The 14,817-nt window shown below is 45.2% G+C and overlaps 1 protein-coding gene across 1 annotated transcript in view; it reads right to left on the minus strand.

Annotated features, from left to right (window-relative positions):
* SEMA5A (semaphorin 5A) overlaps positions 1-14,817 on the minus strand; it is a 411,791-nt gene that overhangs the window by 262,890 nt on the left and 134,084 nt on the right. The window contains 1 exon segment of the mRNA XM_006915860.3: positions 9,075-9,272. Within this exon segment, the coding sequence (XP_006915922.1) occupies positions 9,075-9,195 (121 nt within the window). The 5' untranslated portion in view covers positions 9,196-9,272.

Consider the following 14,817-nt stretch of genomic DNA (forward strand, 5'->3'; position numbering starts at 1 on the left):
TCTTCCGAAACACGGTCGACCTCTGCCTACTTTCCACGCCATACTGAAAAAACTTCTGGAAAATCGAAAAGTTAAGGTGTTGATTAAATTAGCAGACAAACTAAATGAGATTGAGGAACCTCATTGGCATCTTTGTCACATTAGAAACAGAAAAATTTCAGCACTGCTCTCTGCTGGAGTTGCCTTAATGCTTTGCCTTTCAGATGGAACCGTGGTTGTTTATCTTGCTTTGATATTAAAAGAAGGCAAGAGGTCATAAATCCAAGAAAAATACTGCCTAATTAAAACTTTATTCTCGCTACATTTAATCTCCAACTCTACCTCATACATAAAACAAGGACAAGATTTCTATCTACCATCAGTGTGAGACACGGATGAATTGCCCATTTAATGCTTAGAAAGACTATTGTATGCTTAAAGATAAATAAAACACAATTGTATACCATCTGAGGCCAAATGAAATGAATGTTTGAAATCGGAATCCTGACAATAACGTTACAAAATCATATTCCCGATTTTATGGCAATCGCATTGAACTGCTTCACTTATAAAGTAGTCCATTTGCAGTCTTAAAATAATGAAAACTATTTCCCTACCGAGGCAAATCAATGAAAAGTTGGAAATTTTATCTGAAGATAAAATATAGATATGTTCACTCTTATAAATTATTTCATTAGTGGCCCTAGAACACAAAAGTAATACAAAAGTTATTGTTAATTCTCAAAACTCAATAAACCACTTTCAGAACCTAATCATTGTTTATAAAAAACGTGCGACGGGGGTCGACTCAGCTCTTATCAATCAAAGATCCACAACGACATAAGAGGGCAACGCAGGTATTGGAACCAGTTCCAATAATTAACGCATAGTGGTTTTATACTGCATTTTCTTCTGACACCTCTATGCATTCGTGAATAATCATTACATACCTACATTACAGAGTTGAAAAGTGGTGTTTTTTTAATATTTTATTTTTTTCAGAGAGCAAACTAACAACAGACTTTCAAATCAAAAATGTATCCTCAAATGTAGTTTTTAATGTAAAAAACAAGCAGTGTTGCTTCATTTGCGAATAGGTTTGAACATTATACCCATGCAATTTTGACGTTACATTATATGCAACGTTGTCATATGTATGAGGACAAAAGTCAAATTCTTTATGGGAGAGTGGACTTTTTAAGGATCCAAACAACACTTTTCCTCCCAAAGGAAACTCACAGGAGAATAACTCATATTCTGTTATAAAATCAAAGAGATTCACACTTGGTTTACATAAATTTTAGTTTTTACAGAGAAAAACATTTGGTTCAAGACAGTTTTCAACAATTGGTATGTCTTGCTATACTTTAATCAGATTCATATGAAAATATTAAAATTAAGTATTAAAATCAATTTTATGCAATCTATTTTTAATGAAAATGAACTTGCTAATTCTTCCTTAGAGAAAGTAGGCCACTGTCATGCAGTCCTACACACGTGTGACATAAAGGACAAATGGCAGATCTGAGACTAGATGAACAGGGAGAACTTCTAGAAACAATTTTGCTCCAGGTTCACGTACTCAAAGACTGGAATCTTACAGGGACTCAACAAATCATCTATTGTAGCCTCTGCAGTAGTGACAAGGGTCCCAGATCCTAGAGAAAAGGAGAAATCTAGCTAGGGCCATGACACCAGACAGTCAAAACCTGGAGAGAAAATGGAGTACCATGGGACATGCATGGGGCCATGGGACATCCAACGGGGCCACAGGATATGTATGGAGCCACGGGATTTGCATAGACCACGGGACATATATGGAGCCGTGGCACCAAAATAACCCCTTGGGGCTCCCTTCTGGTGTCCCCATCCTTGTTTCCTAAAAGGCTATAGTTCACTGTGCCTTCAAGGGTAACTGAGGCGGCCAGGTTATGCCTTTCTAGCCCCAAGGGGAGCAAGTGGCAGGCCAAACAACACCAAAGCTCCCAGGGACAATAAGGAAGTCAGGGGAAGAGTGGCAAGAGGTAGGACAATGGGCAGTTAGGCAGTTAACGAGGCCACAGGAAATGTGTGCGGGGCCATCTTACAAAATGGTAGAAAGACAGCCTCTCAGAGGCGGAGAGAGGCCGGCGCTTCCAGTGAGTTAGCACAAAGAAGAGCCAACATAGAGTTGCAAAACATGTCATATATTTTTATTGTCAACATTTAATAAATTAATACCTTCCTGCAGACATGACTACAATGAAATCTAATTATGTGATTTAAAAGAAAAATATGGGACCCATGAAAACTACTCATTCACACTGTGGTGTGGGACCAGGACCCAACTTTAAAATCCTGCATTGGATCCTTCCGGTCATGGTCTTTCAGTTGCCTAAGGCTTCACGTCGGGACAAAGGCAGCTGTTTAAATTCAAATGACAAGTGCCGTTCCCCAGTCCCGCCCCAGCGATGGCCTAAGCTGGAGCGCCCATTCTGTTTCCTTCAAATGCCCTTCCCAGATCTGGGGTCAAATGTGGCTCTCCTCTCTCAAGAGTCCCTCCAGATCTCCCCTAAGTTCCAAAACAATCCTCAGGCCAATCAATGAATCCATAGTAGGAAGACGCTCAACAGGAACACTCAGGAGTCAGGGAGAAAAATCGGAGGGCTCCAAGGGCAGAATTCACAGCGCACTGCTCGACCCTGCAGGCAGGAGTGATTTTAGGCATTCACGCGAAGTGCTGCCAGCTGAGACACTGCAGAAAGGCCTCCTCGTCGGTCACGACAAGAACGTGAGTGTGGCATGACTCACCTCACCAGCGGTCCGCCCCCGTGCACAGCGTGCAACCGCTCCCCATAAACCAAGTCCAGTAACCGGAGCACACTCTCCAAGTAGCTGGGGGAAACCTTAATCAATAAACAAACAGAAGCGGAATATGGCACTATCGCTAAGTGGACATTAAACATTTAAAAGTCATTTCGGAGATGGTTATGAGACTCCATAAGCACGCTGAGAATCATGCTGTCTTGAAGGGTCACCCTCTTTATTGGAACAGACTTTTAAGCAAACGACAAGGCCAGAGTGTTAACGGTGTGTCCGTAATGGGCCGGGGTGTTTACAGCCCCTGCACAATCACAGAGAAATATTCCAGAACATGCAGTCGAGGGAGTAACCTTGCGAACACAGCAAGCCATTAGAGCGTGTTGAGCAGTGAACTCCGCTAGGCTAGAGAAGCCCCCAGGGGTAAGATATTTTACTGAGGCTGGGAAAAACGGGACTGCCAGTATCTTCTGCCTGGCCAGGTAAATCAAATCAATAAGGCAGGGGAGGGGAACGAAGAAGGTAAAGAGGGTCAATTATATGGTGACAGAAGGAGGCTAGACTAGGTGGTGAGCTTGCGATGAAATATACAGATGTATTACAGACAGTTCACCTGAAACTTATATAATGTTATTAACCAGTTACCTCCCCCCCAATTTAATTTAAAAAAAAATTTTTAAAAGTGATTTAAAAAGAAAGACAATATTGGAAAAAAGACTTTGATAAAATGTGCTTCGTTGCATGAAGACATCACTGTGGCACCTGGTCCGCTTCATTAGCAGCCTCTTGAGCAGAGTGACCGCCAACGTGGCACGCTAAGTCGAGAAATGTTAAAGGCAGGTGAAAACCAAGACTTTAAAAGTCGCGATTCCCCACTCCTTCCAACATTTCTCTCTCGTCACAGTTTCATCATGTGTTACACAGAAGTGGTCAGAGACCATTAACAGGGGCCACCTGCTCAGCTGTAACACGAGCCATTTCAAGGGCGGACTTGGCTGCCGGCATCCACAGGGAGTCTTTGGTGTGCGTTTTTGGTCACCAGTCTTATTCTTTCTTCAGAGAAGCACTTCCTTCCTAAAGCTCCCACACTCTTGGCCCTTGGCCTGGCTGCCCCTTCTCAGCTGAGATGGAAACGCTCCCGGCCATCGCACCCACTAACTTTCCTGCATCCTGGGTGCCCTGGCCGCCCTCCCTCCAGGCTCACCGGAGCTGGAGTCTGCTTCCTATAAACTAATCCCCTGCCTGTGCCCAGTATCCGACCCCTCCTACGGCCCAGGGACTCTGCCTAATCAATTGATCTCCCCCTCTCTCTTCTTTCTTTAGCCTCTTCCTTCACCTGGCTTCTTCCCATCACCATTTAAGGATGATTAAGTAATATTCTCTTTCCTCATGTCCCTTCTGGCCGAGACAATGATGCTCTCCTTTTATATCTATTCCTTCATCCCGTGTTTATCCCTCTGCTCATCACCTCCTGGATTCCTCCTCCTGCACTGCCCTAAATCTGCTCTAATAAATGCTATTCGTTATGGGTTGAATTGTGTCCCCCCAAAAGATACCTTGAGACCGAACCTTAGACCTATGAATGTGTCTTATTTGGAAATAGGTCTTCGCAGATGTAATGAGTCAAGATGAGGTCATCCTGGTTAGGATGGGCCCTAAATGCAGTATGCCTGATGTCCTTAAAAGAAGAGGAGAAGCCAAAAAGAGGCACACGGAGAGAAGACCAGGTAACTACAGACTCACAGATTGAAGTGATGTGTCTACACGCCAAGGAACACCAACAAATGCTAACGACGACCAGAAGCTAAGAAGAGGCAAAGAGGGATTCCTCCCTGGAGTCTTTGGGGACAGTATGGCCCTGCCAGCACCTCGATTCTGGAGCTCTGGCCTGCAGAACTGTACAAGAAGATATCTCTGCAGGTTTAAGCCACCCAGTTGCTGGTATTTCGGGACAGCAGCACTAGGAGACAAATACACCGCTGCGTAAGGATTTTAGGAGGCGACCATCTGTCCCAGTTTGCCCAGAACATAGGACTTTCAGTGCTAAACCCAGGAAAGTCCTAGGCAAACCGAGATGAGTTTATCGCTCTACCTTCTGGCCCACAGCTGCCTTGAGCTCCGCACCGCTGAATACTCTGATGGCTGCCTCTCTCGAAAAGTCCCATGATGCCTTGCTCTCAACCAGATAATTCCATCTGATGCTGGGGAACTCAGCTTTCTCCATTTAAAAGCATCACGCTCCTCACACCTGCTTCCCCTTCTTTCTTCCATACGGAATAAACAGCCAGGACCTTGGGGATCGTACTGAGTGCCTCTTCCTCCCTCCTGTCCTACATCCATTAAATCATCAAAAACACCCGCTCTGGATTTCTAGAATCCACCTGATTCTTTATGTTTCTGCCACCGCTCCCTCGGCTCAGTCCCTGCTCCCTTTGATCACAGCGGCAGCCTCAGAACGGGCTGTCCCTGCCACCGTTTCGCCGTCCTCCAAGCTGAGCCGGTCCAGACAGACAAAGACTTCTTAAAATGCCTTGCGATAGCACGCGTCATGGATCCCCATTCACTACTACACCTCCTTTCCGAAAATGAAGCTAAAACTTCATGACTCACCGTACACAACCGTTGCCAGGACTGCTATGCTCCACCCCCCTCACCTCGGGGCTTAGGCACTTGTTCTCCTCTCCTGGGAATGCCTCTTCTTCATGAGATTCGTAAGCACCTTCTAACAACCATTAGGGACTCAGATCTGGCATTGCCTCATCCTCGAAACCTTCCGTAACCACGCTCCCACAGCCCAGGCTGTCTGATTCGGCTGCTCTCTCTCGGGGTCCCACGGCACCCAGCAACGACGCCAGTGGACGATAACGCAGTGGTCCTGCTGCTTTGTATTCCTAAAGATATTCTCAACTCTTAACGGAGACTGTGTTTTTTGCCTCTGTCACCTCAATATTTAGGACAGGCTGTGGTACATAATAGGCACCTATTAAATGTTCGTTTTACATTCACTCCAAATTAAAAACATGTAAATTGAAAAGAAGCTGAGATGCCATTTATAAACTATGAGATGAGCCTGAATCCCAAAGCCTGACGGCAAACTCTGCAAGAAAGGCTGGTGGGAAACAGATACTTATACACAGGGCAATGAGGATACAAAATGGAGAAATCTTCATGCGTGGAAATTGGGCGACATCCAGCAAAACCACATATGGATGCATCCTTGGACTTAGCAATCCCACTTTAAGAAATCTCTCCCAATGGTACTTGCAAGAGGTGCTACTCGTTGTAACACCATCCGTGATCACCAACGACAGAAAATAACCTAACCATCTCTCAGTGGGGGCAGTTGAGTAGATTGTGGTCATTACACAGTGGACAGCTACATGGCTCTGAAAAGGGGTGGCACAAATCTATGCTACTGGGAACTGGCCTCCAGGGTATACGATTATGTCAAAAAATGCTACAGAGAAAAGTTTGTACGCATGTGCAACTTTTTATCTAAGAAAGAAAGATTAGACTGTAGGGGGGGGTGATATTTTCATATTAAAAAAGAAGTATAAGCCATAAACTATAAGTAAAAGGTTAGCCAAACGCAGAGAGAATAGACAGGGTCAAGAAAAGAGGGAGCAAATCTAAGTTTCTCTGACACCCTCGTTTCATTAATTTGACCTTGAACACTACATAATAGTATAATGTAAATTTTTTAAAACTCTAAAAATTACAAGCAAAATTAAACAAATAAAACTAACTGGGCTTTCAGTTGGCATAGCCATACAAGGGGAAATTATTTCAAGTGATTTTGAGGCAACAAGTTTGCTTTAATGTCCCCCCCAAAATTTAGAGCCCCATGACTGAAAGAAAATAAAATCCTCTTAAAGGATTTTCAGCAGTGGAAATCAACAAGAGTTGCATGTCACTGCTATTCTGAAACAATTGAGCATCCATTTCCGGAAGAGGCGAAGAATTTTCACGCGGGCCTGCAGGGACTTGGGATTCTGTGTGCGGGAGAGAAAGATGTAGCTGAGAGATTGAAGAGATTCAGAAAACTGGAGAGGCCTGGAGATGAGATGGAAGTCCCCAGAGGAACTCACGGTGCATCTTTAAAAACATTCTCCTCGGCTCTGCACACTGAAAACAACTAACTGGACGCCTCCGTGCTCGAATCAGCACAAATGGTCGCCTCTCAGGTCTACGAAAGGAAATGGACAAGGGAAGGCAGGAACATCTCGCTGTCCCAGGGAGAAACCAAACTAACGTGGGTTGTCTCGCAAGAACTTGGGAGCCAACTTCAAGAGGCTCGCATGGGCTTAGAACACGTTACCATCTCTAAGAATAAAAGTTGTAATTGCTTGAAATATATCAAAAATCAAAATCTATGTATTAAATCTATGTATACAAAAACAAAAAGCAAATGTAACATCTTTTTATCCCCTTTGGATAATGTTGGAGAACTAATGAACTAATCTCTTTAAAAAAAAAGGGTGGGGGATAAAGGGAAAAGAAAAAAAAAACATTATTCTGCCAGACCTATATGAGCTGTACCCTTAGAATATTCAAATAAATGATGAGGGAATGTTACTTTATATACAAGTATTCTTGCCATTAAATGAGGAAGGAATCATAAAATGAGGAAATCCAGTTTGGCACCCATGAATGATCCAGTAAATTTAGGGAGTGATCATCAATCATCGCTAATTTTACACCTGGCTATTATCCGCCTCTAACGGAAGTACACAGCACCATCGATGAAACAGTAGAGACAAAAAGATTTGAACTTGAATCTAAGAAGCCTCTTGCTGTTACTACTATTCTACAGAAATATTTGAGGCAGAAGAACATTTGATTGACAGCAATGGAATGCACTTGCCAAAATCCAGACCGTGGGAAATTCTAAAGGAGAAAGAGCTCAGGTTTTTGTTTTTGTTTTTGTTTTTTAAATAATTAATTTACAAGGGGAGCAACAACAACAACAAAAACAAATAAAAGATTAAAAGACACTCAGAAGATATATCAACCATTTGCAATGTATGAACTCTATTTAGATCTTGATTCAATCTGTTAAAAAATGCATAAACATTCATGAGTCGGTGAATGGGTGTCCGATGATTTTATGGAATTATTTTTGGGAGAATCTTTGTCTGTTGTGATTGTGGTGTTGTGAATTCCCTTTCTTTTATAGTTATGGATTGAAATATTTTAGATAAAATCATATGATTCCCTGAATTGGCTTCAAAATAATTTGGTGGGTGTGGCATAGAGCATGGGTGGAAATATAAAAGAAAAATGGTGGTCGTGAATTAATAAAAGTGAGGGCTGGGTATTCCTTAGACAAGGGGTCCCCAACCCCCAGACTGTACACTGGTACTGGTCCGTGGCCTGTTAGGAACTGGGCCGCACAGCAGGAGGTGAGCGGCGGGCCAGTGAGTGAGGCTTCATCTGTATTTGCAGCTGCTCCCCAGCACCAGCATCACCGCCTCAGCTCCGCCTCAGATCATCAGGCATTAGATTCTCATCCGGGCACCGGTTCCTGGTGCCACAAAAGTTGGGGACCACTGCCTTAGACTATTCTTTCTATTTCTATACATATTAGAAACTTTTCCTGATACAAAGTTTAAAAAAAATAACAAAACATAAAACTATTATTGGTTACATTATGAAAAAACAATGTATGGTTAATTGTACTTCACTTGATAATATAACTGTGAGTTCCTTGAGGACAGAGACAAAGACTAATTTATTTTTCATCGTGAATGCTGAGTGCCCGGAGTGAAAAGAACCCTAAATAAATTTCGATGAATGAAAGAACAAATGAGTGGATATACATACTTCTTAATTAATCCCACAGATCCATGGAGATACTGAGACATTAAACCAACCTGGCCTGCCATGCGATGCTTGGACAGAGACAGAAGCATGCGTTTAATGGCAAGACTGAGGCTTTGTTGGGAAATGCTGAAGTGAAGAATTTTTTATTTTCCTTGATTTGGGTGTTATTTCTGTGGGTCGCATTTTTATCGCCATGTTTATCCCCTGGTTCAAACACCTAGGATGTTTGCAGCACCTAAGTCTCAATGGTGGGACTTTCCTACCCATGATCACTCCGGTTTTGAATTCTTCTTGAGACAGTGATCAATTTCTAGAAACGAAATTCTTGCAATGGAGGATTCTGTATTTTTGCTCCTGTTTTAAACAATGTCTAAAACAAGAGCCACAGAATAATAGAGTAATAAGCACAACTATCCTCTGTCACTAAGTACAGACGGTAGTGCCTTGGCACTCGGAGCATGCGTGTCCCTTACCTTTATAGGAGATGACCGGGTGCTCTGCTCGCTGGCACTGCAAAGCGTCTGTTTCTGGCTGGACAAGTCTCCAGCACCCCAGGCTTGAGAACAGCCACGCGATGACGCAGGTCCCCTTCATGGTGGCCAGGAGGCCTTCGACTCTAGGCACCTGTCTTCTACCCGGAAGCTTGTCTTCCCGTCATGTGGAGAAAGCGCCTAGAACACACACAGGAGAACAACTGAGTGACCCCGAGTTCAGGTTTTCTGGTGGTGGCCTTTCGGGAAAGCCCCAGCACTACGTTGAAAAAAGAAAAAACAAAAAAGCTTAGAGGACTTAGCCAAGCAGACTTTTTTCTAGGTGGCATGTCAGATATGTGAGGATATATGTGTGTCTCAATAAGGACCACTTTTTCTCTCAATGATTTTATGAGATAACCCACTTATTAAGAAGGGAGAAGTGTTCGCGTATAAGCTCTAGCGAGACATCGCGGCCACTCTTAGCGCAGTCTGAGAGCTGTGGCCGATCTTCCCGCAGAACGTCATTTTCATTCCCTCTGGCAAACACAGACCTATATGTGGAAACTCGAAGAACCACTGGCCTTCCTTTTAATAAATAAGGCTATGACCATTGCCTTTTACTAATTAGCTGATTAACAGTACGCTACCCAACTCTTAAAAATGGTCCACGTTTGGTGAATTTATCCTAGGAAATTTATAGATGACCTGCCCGCAATGTTTCTGGCTGGAAATCAAGTGTGACTCAAGTAAAATCGATATCAAGCACCTACGGTGTGAAATGAAACGATAGTGTTGGGAGCTCTGAGACTGGGTAGATGATGAATGATTTAAAACATTAATATGCTTTAAAATAAGAGAACTCTAGTTAGTTGCAACCCTGTCTATAATCCAAGCCGTGAGGAAGCCATCACAGGAAGCAGCATGCTGTGGGAGCCGAGACGGCTCTGCTGTCATTTAGAGGGATCGAGGACGTGTCCACAGAGGGGTGGACGTCTGGGTTTAATGCCGGAGGACAAGGAGGGTTTCAACGATGGGGACCTCTGGGAGAACACTGAGTGCCAAGGGAAGAGGATGAGAAGATCCTCTGGCCGGACAAGAGGAGGCGCAGGCAACGCGTTTGGGGCGAGGCTCACTGTGCTCGGCCCAGACACGGGGAGACGTACAGGGCAGTGGGAAGCAGCTCAGCGAGGAGGTCGGAAGACTAAACTCAGGCCCGAGGTCTCTATTCTTAGGCAATGAGCTAGCATTAATATTACAGTAGAAGAAATACTAATGAAATTATTCTCGCAACAGTGCACCTAGGAAACCAGGTAGAGAAGAGCACAGGGGTGAAGCTAACTCGGAGCCAGTGCAATTGTCCAGAAGAGAAATAAATAAAGCTGTGACTTCGAGGTGTCTTAACATGAATAAAAATTCAGGGAAACACAGCAAGCCCTCAGTGGGATGGGGAAGGGAAAGCATGGCAAATTAACTAGGGCCAGAGATTCTCTGAACTTCCTCCCTTGGAAAGGGGGGTCCACGACCCCTCTGTTGAACCTGCACCGGCTCTGTGACTGTGTGGCTCGATCAGATACGACAGAAGTGATGGTACACTGGCTTCCAGGCCGGACCCTGGGAGACGGCCAGGTTCCACTTCCTCTCTCTTATAACGTGTCTTCTAGGCGCTGAGATGCCAGATCAGAAATCCAATATACTGAGACCTCCATATAGGAGACCACATAGAGGAGCTCCTAGCAACACTCCCCTCTGAGCCCAGCTCCCCAGCCACCCACCAAGGCACCTGCTACGTGAGCAGAGCTGAAAGCCACTGAGCGACTTCGGGTCATAAGAGCGAAGGAATTGCCCCGTGGAGTCCCGCCCCAACTCACAGCCCCCAAAGTGTGACATGTAATGAAATGAGTGTTGCTCTAAAATGCAAAATTTGGGGGAACAGCAAGCAAAGAGATGTGGATGGACCCAAGATAGAGAGAAAAAGCCACTGTGAGGACGATAATGTCATTCATTTCAGCATGAGGATCGACAGAAGAATTTTGTTTAGAGGAGAATGTGATCATTTCGTTTTGCGCATGTTGGGTTTGAGATGTTGAGAGAATATTTAAGGAAATGCAGGAGACTATTGAAAAATCCTGGCTGGGTGCTCAGGAAAAAAATATCAGAGACTGCAGAGAATGTTTGGAAGGGTTAAAATCATGGGTATGGTAAATATTCAGCCGGACAAGGGATGAGAGGGAATAAAGGGGGAGGTTAAAGAGAATGTTTGTTGTTTGTCTAGAAGTTGCAATTTCAAAAGTCATCATCCAGAGCTAAGAGAAAGAACACAGAGATAAAGCATCAAGGGGAAATGGAGATCAAGTCGGGCTGAAATATAAAACCACATTTTAAAAAGAGGCCTGGCCAACTGCAATCCAGGGAGGCAGGGGGAAGGCCAACGGCGTCAGTCAACAGGAAGTCAATGATGAACCTGGGGCGACAGTTCAGCAGAACAAGAGACAGAATCCACGTAGCAGGGAACCAAGCAGGACACGGGGGGAGCGAAGGTGGGACCGACGGGGTGGCTCCCGGAATGGTTGGCAACCAAGGAAAATTCAGTGCAATCCGAGAGGCACGTAAAGATCAAAGTTAGGAAAAGTCCAGGGTAGGGAAAAAAAAGTTTACTCAATGGGGCTTCTTTTCTGAGAAGTGGTGAACGAAGAGGCTGTAGATTTAAGACAGAGAGGAGGTATGAGACAGAAGAAGATCCAGGAAAAAGCAGAGGTGGGCAGTTGTTAGGGTCCCAGGAAAGAAAGTGTTTATAAAACAAAGGCAGGAGACCTCATCCTCAAAGGCGTCACATCTGCAAAGCCGAGGGATGCTCCACAACTCCAGTCTCCAGGTAAATGCACGGAGCAGCCTTTCCTATTTTATCCTTCTCGCCTGAGACCTAGCACATGAAATTTCTCCAGATGATGTACCTTAACATAGGGTAACATTAGTTAGAGGCGTTTGAGATGTAACTGAGTTCTTCTCAGAGCAAGGGGATTTGGGGTACCCTCACCAGCCCCTCACAGAGGGCTGCAGGTAGATTTCACTGCCCCACATCAAAACAGATCGGCGATGATAAAAATAATCTGAGAAGGATAACGAAAGCACCAGTAAATCCTCAGAAAGTGCTAGCTCTGTGGCAGGCATGAGGCCACCCACTTACACCCATGCCTGGCACCCAGCGAGCACCCTGAGCAGCGTCTCTGACATAGTGTCGCCGACCGAGCAGCACTCAATCTCCTGATGTGGATGGAGGAAGTGGATGGAGTGGATGGAGGCACCGCCCCGTCCTGACCTCCACGACCGAGCCTAAGTCAACGACCCTGTAAGAGCGAATTCCTCTCGTGCAGAGTTTACAGTGTGTCGGGCCCAATACACAGACTCCCCTTCTGCCGCCCAAGAAACGAGTTACTGTTGCAGGCCAAGTGTCGCGGGAACTGTCCGAAGTTACAAAGGCACCAACGCTCCCCTCAGTTCTAACGCCTTTGCCTCCAGAAAGAAAGGGAGAGAAAAGTTACACAGGGGCCCGAAACGTTCCTTCCCTGGGGTTTGGAAAATGGCGATTAGAGGAGGAGGAGATGCTGGGTCACGTGTTAAGAGCGGCTAAAACGGGACACGTCGCCAGACGGTGACGAGACGAAATTACACGTTCGCCGTGGAAAACGAAGGGAAGCATGTTTAAGGAAAACAGGTGATTTTTAGACGTTTGTAATTTTCGCACAATAACATGTTACCTTTTTTTCCTAAAATAAAGGTACTATAAATAGTCCTCGTGGTCAGGTGCCAGGGAAGGGTTCTCCCAGCCTTCATTTAGACAGGGGCTCTGGGGAGCATCCTGCCATGCCAGGCCGACTCCCTTAAAGTCCTTTACTCTAAACAGGCTTTGCTCTAAATAGCAGGTCTCTCCATTCTAGACTCTGTAATTCCATCTCCCGTCGGGTCATGGAGCGCTGGCCTCTTAGTGATGGCGGTGGCGGGGGGGCGGGGGGGAGTCATATTTATATCAGTTTTTAGTGCTCAGTCTCAGCACTTTGGACATTTATAGCCAGATAATTCTTTGTTCTGTTCAGTGCATTTAGCGCCATCACTGGCCTCTGCCCACCAGATGCCAGCAGCTTCCGCTCCTTACTGCGTCAAACAAAATTGTCCCCAGACACAGCCGGTCACCGTTGGTGGAGAACCTCCAGTTTCTGTGTGTTACAATACCTCTCCCTCTCTAGAAATTGGATAAGCGATCATCACTTGAAAGATGATTTTAACATACACTTATGTAAGTCACCCAACTGAATTTGTATTGAGTCATGTCAGCAAAATTTCAATAAAGATGAAAGTCACGTTGATCATAACAATTTGCTGCATTGGGAAATACATTATGAAAACATTTTCAAAGGATCAATTTCAGTCAAAGTTGTTCTAATTTCATCCTACCACCTCTGGTAAATTAAAAAATGCATTAGGCAAGTGAATACTAAATAAACGATTTTACCAATAGGAAGATTTATTACAGCAGACCAATTTGGGTTGCAAAACAGAAGCCTTTTTGTTGTATCTACTTCAAAACCCCTGAAGACTTCTTTTGAGTTTCCTGATGTGGGAGGATCTCTGTATAAGCTCGATCTAAATAAGCAAAACTCTGTATATAAGTGTGTGTGCAATAAATAACATTTCCCATTCACACCCACACCACAAATGAATAGGCTTTAGGGAACAGAAAATAACTGTTCCTCTTGGTTTAAAAAATGCTGTCAGATAAAAAAAGAAATCAAAACAATGAACACTTACACAAACCGTTTTGCTTAGGGAACACAGTCTAACTAGTTATTAATAAAACCGTCCAAAATAAGCTTAACGGATGTCTTTCCAGAGGAAGCCTCTGGGTTTCTACTGAGCCTTAGACTTAACCATGAACTTGGAAATGGTCTGATGCATGGGCACATTTCAAAGAGGCCATAAAAAAGGACTTCCTTTGGGGGCAGGACAAAAGTCAGAGAGGACTCAGGAAGCCATGGCCCATACTCTCTGGCAGCAGAGTTTTTAGTATCAAAGAGGTGAAGCCCAAATGGAGGCGAGTAGCACACACGTGCCCTTCAGTCACGCGAAGTCGCAGCTTGCTGGACCCATGGCCAGGACGTACAGAAGGGGGTGGACGGCTCTTCTGAAACGTTTGCATTTGCAGTCACTCTTCCCATCTCTTGGCCCTCATCCATGGGGTCCGATGAACTGGTCACCCAGACTTAAGCCCCAAGCCAAAGCGAGAGCAGCGAACCACTGAAGAATCATCGCAGTGCCGGAGCGCACCACCTGCTCTCATCCCCGCACACCCAGCACAGCCAAGCACAGCGTGTGTTGCACGATCGTCGGCTGCTGCCAGGTAAACGGCCCAGCCTTACTCAAAACTCTCAGGATTCCGCCACTGCATTCCAAAAAACCCCACTGTGCCCTTTCACCAACAAGCTCAGCTCCTCCCAATCCCACCTCCACTGCACAGGTGTCCCCCCAGCCCCTCCCCACCGGCCTGGCCAGGACCCTCAAGGTAAGCCTCGCACACTTAGGTGCACATTGCTGCTGCCGCAGGCCCCCCACGGAGCTGGCCTCCCGCTTCCACACACACGGGACCGCCCGCTGCAGCCCACGTAACAGCTCCTTCCCAGCAACAACCCCAATGCACCAGTTAGTGTCCGTGTCCCCATCAGAGGTCGCACACATCGACATATGACCTTCC

The sequence above is a fragment of the Pteropus alecto genome, unplaced genomic scaffold (genome assembly GCF_000325575.1).
Source record: "Pteropus alecto unplaced genomic scaffold, ASM32557v1 scaffold66, whole genome shotgun sequence".
Lineage (NCBI taxonomy): Eukaryota > Metazoa > Chordata > Mammalia > Chiroptera > Pteropodidae > Pteropus > Pteropus alecto.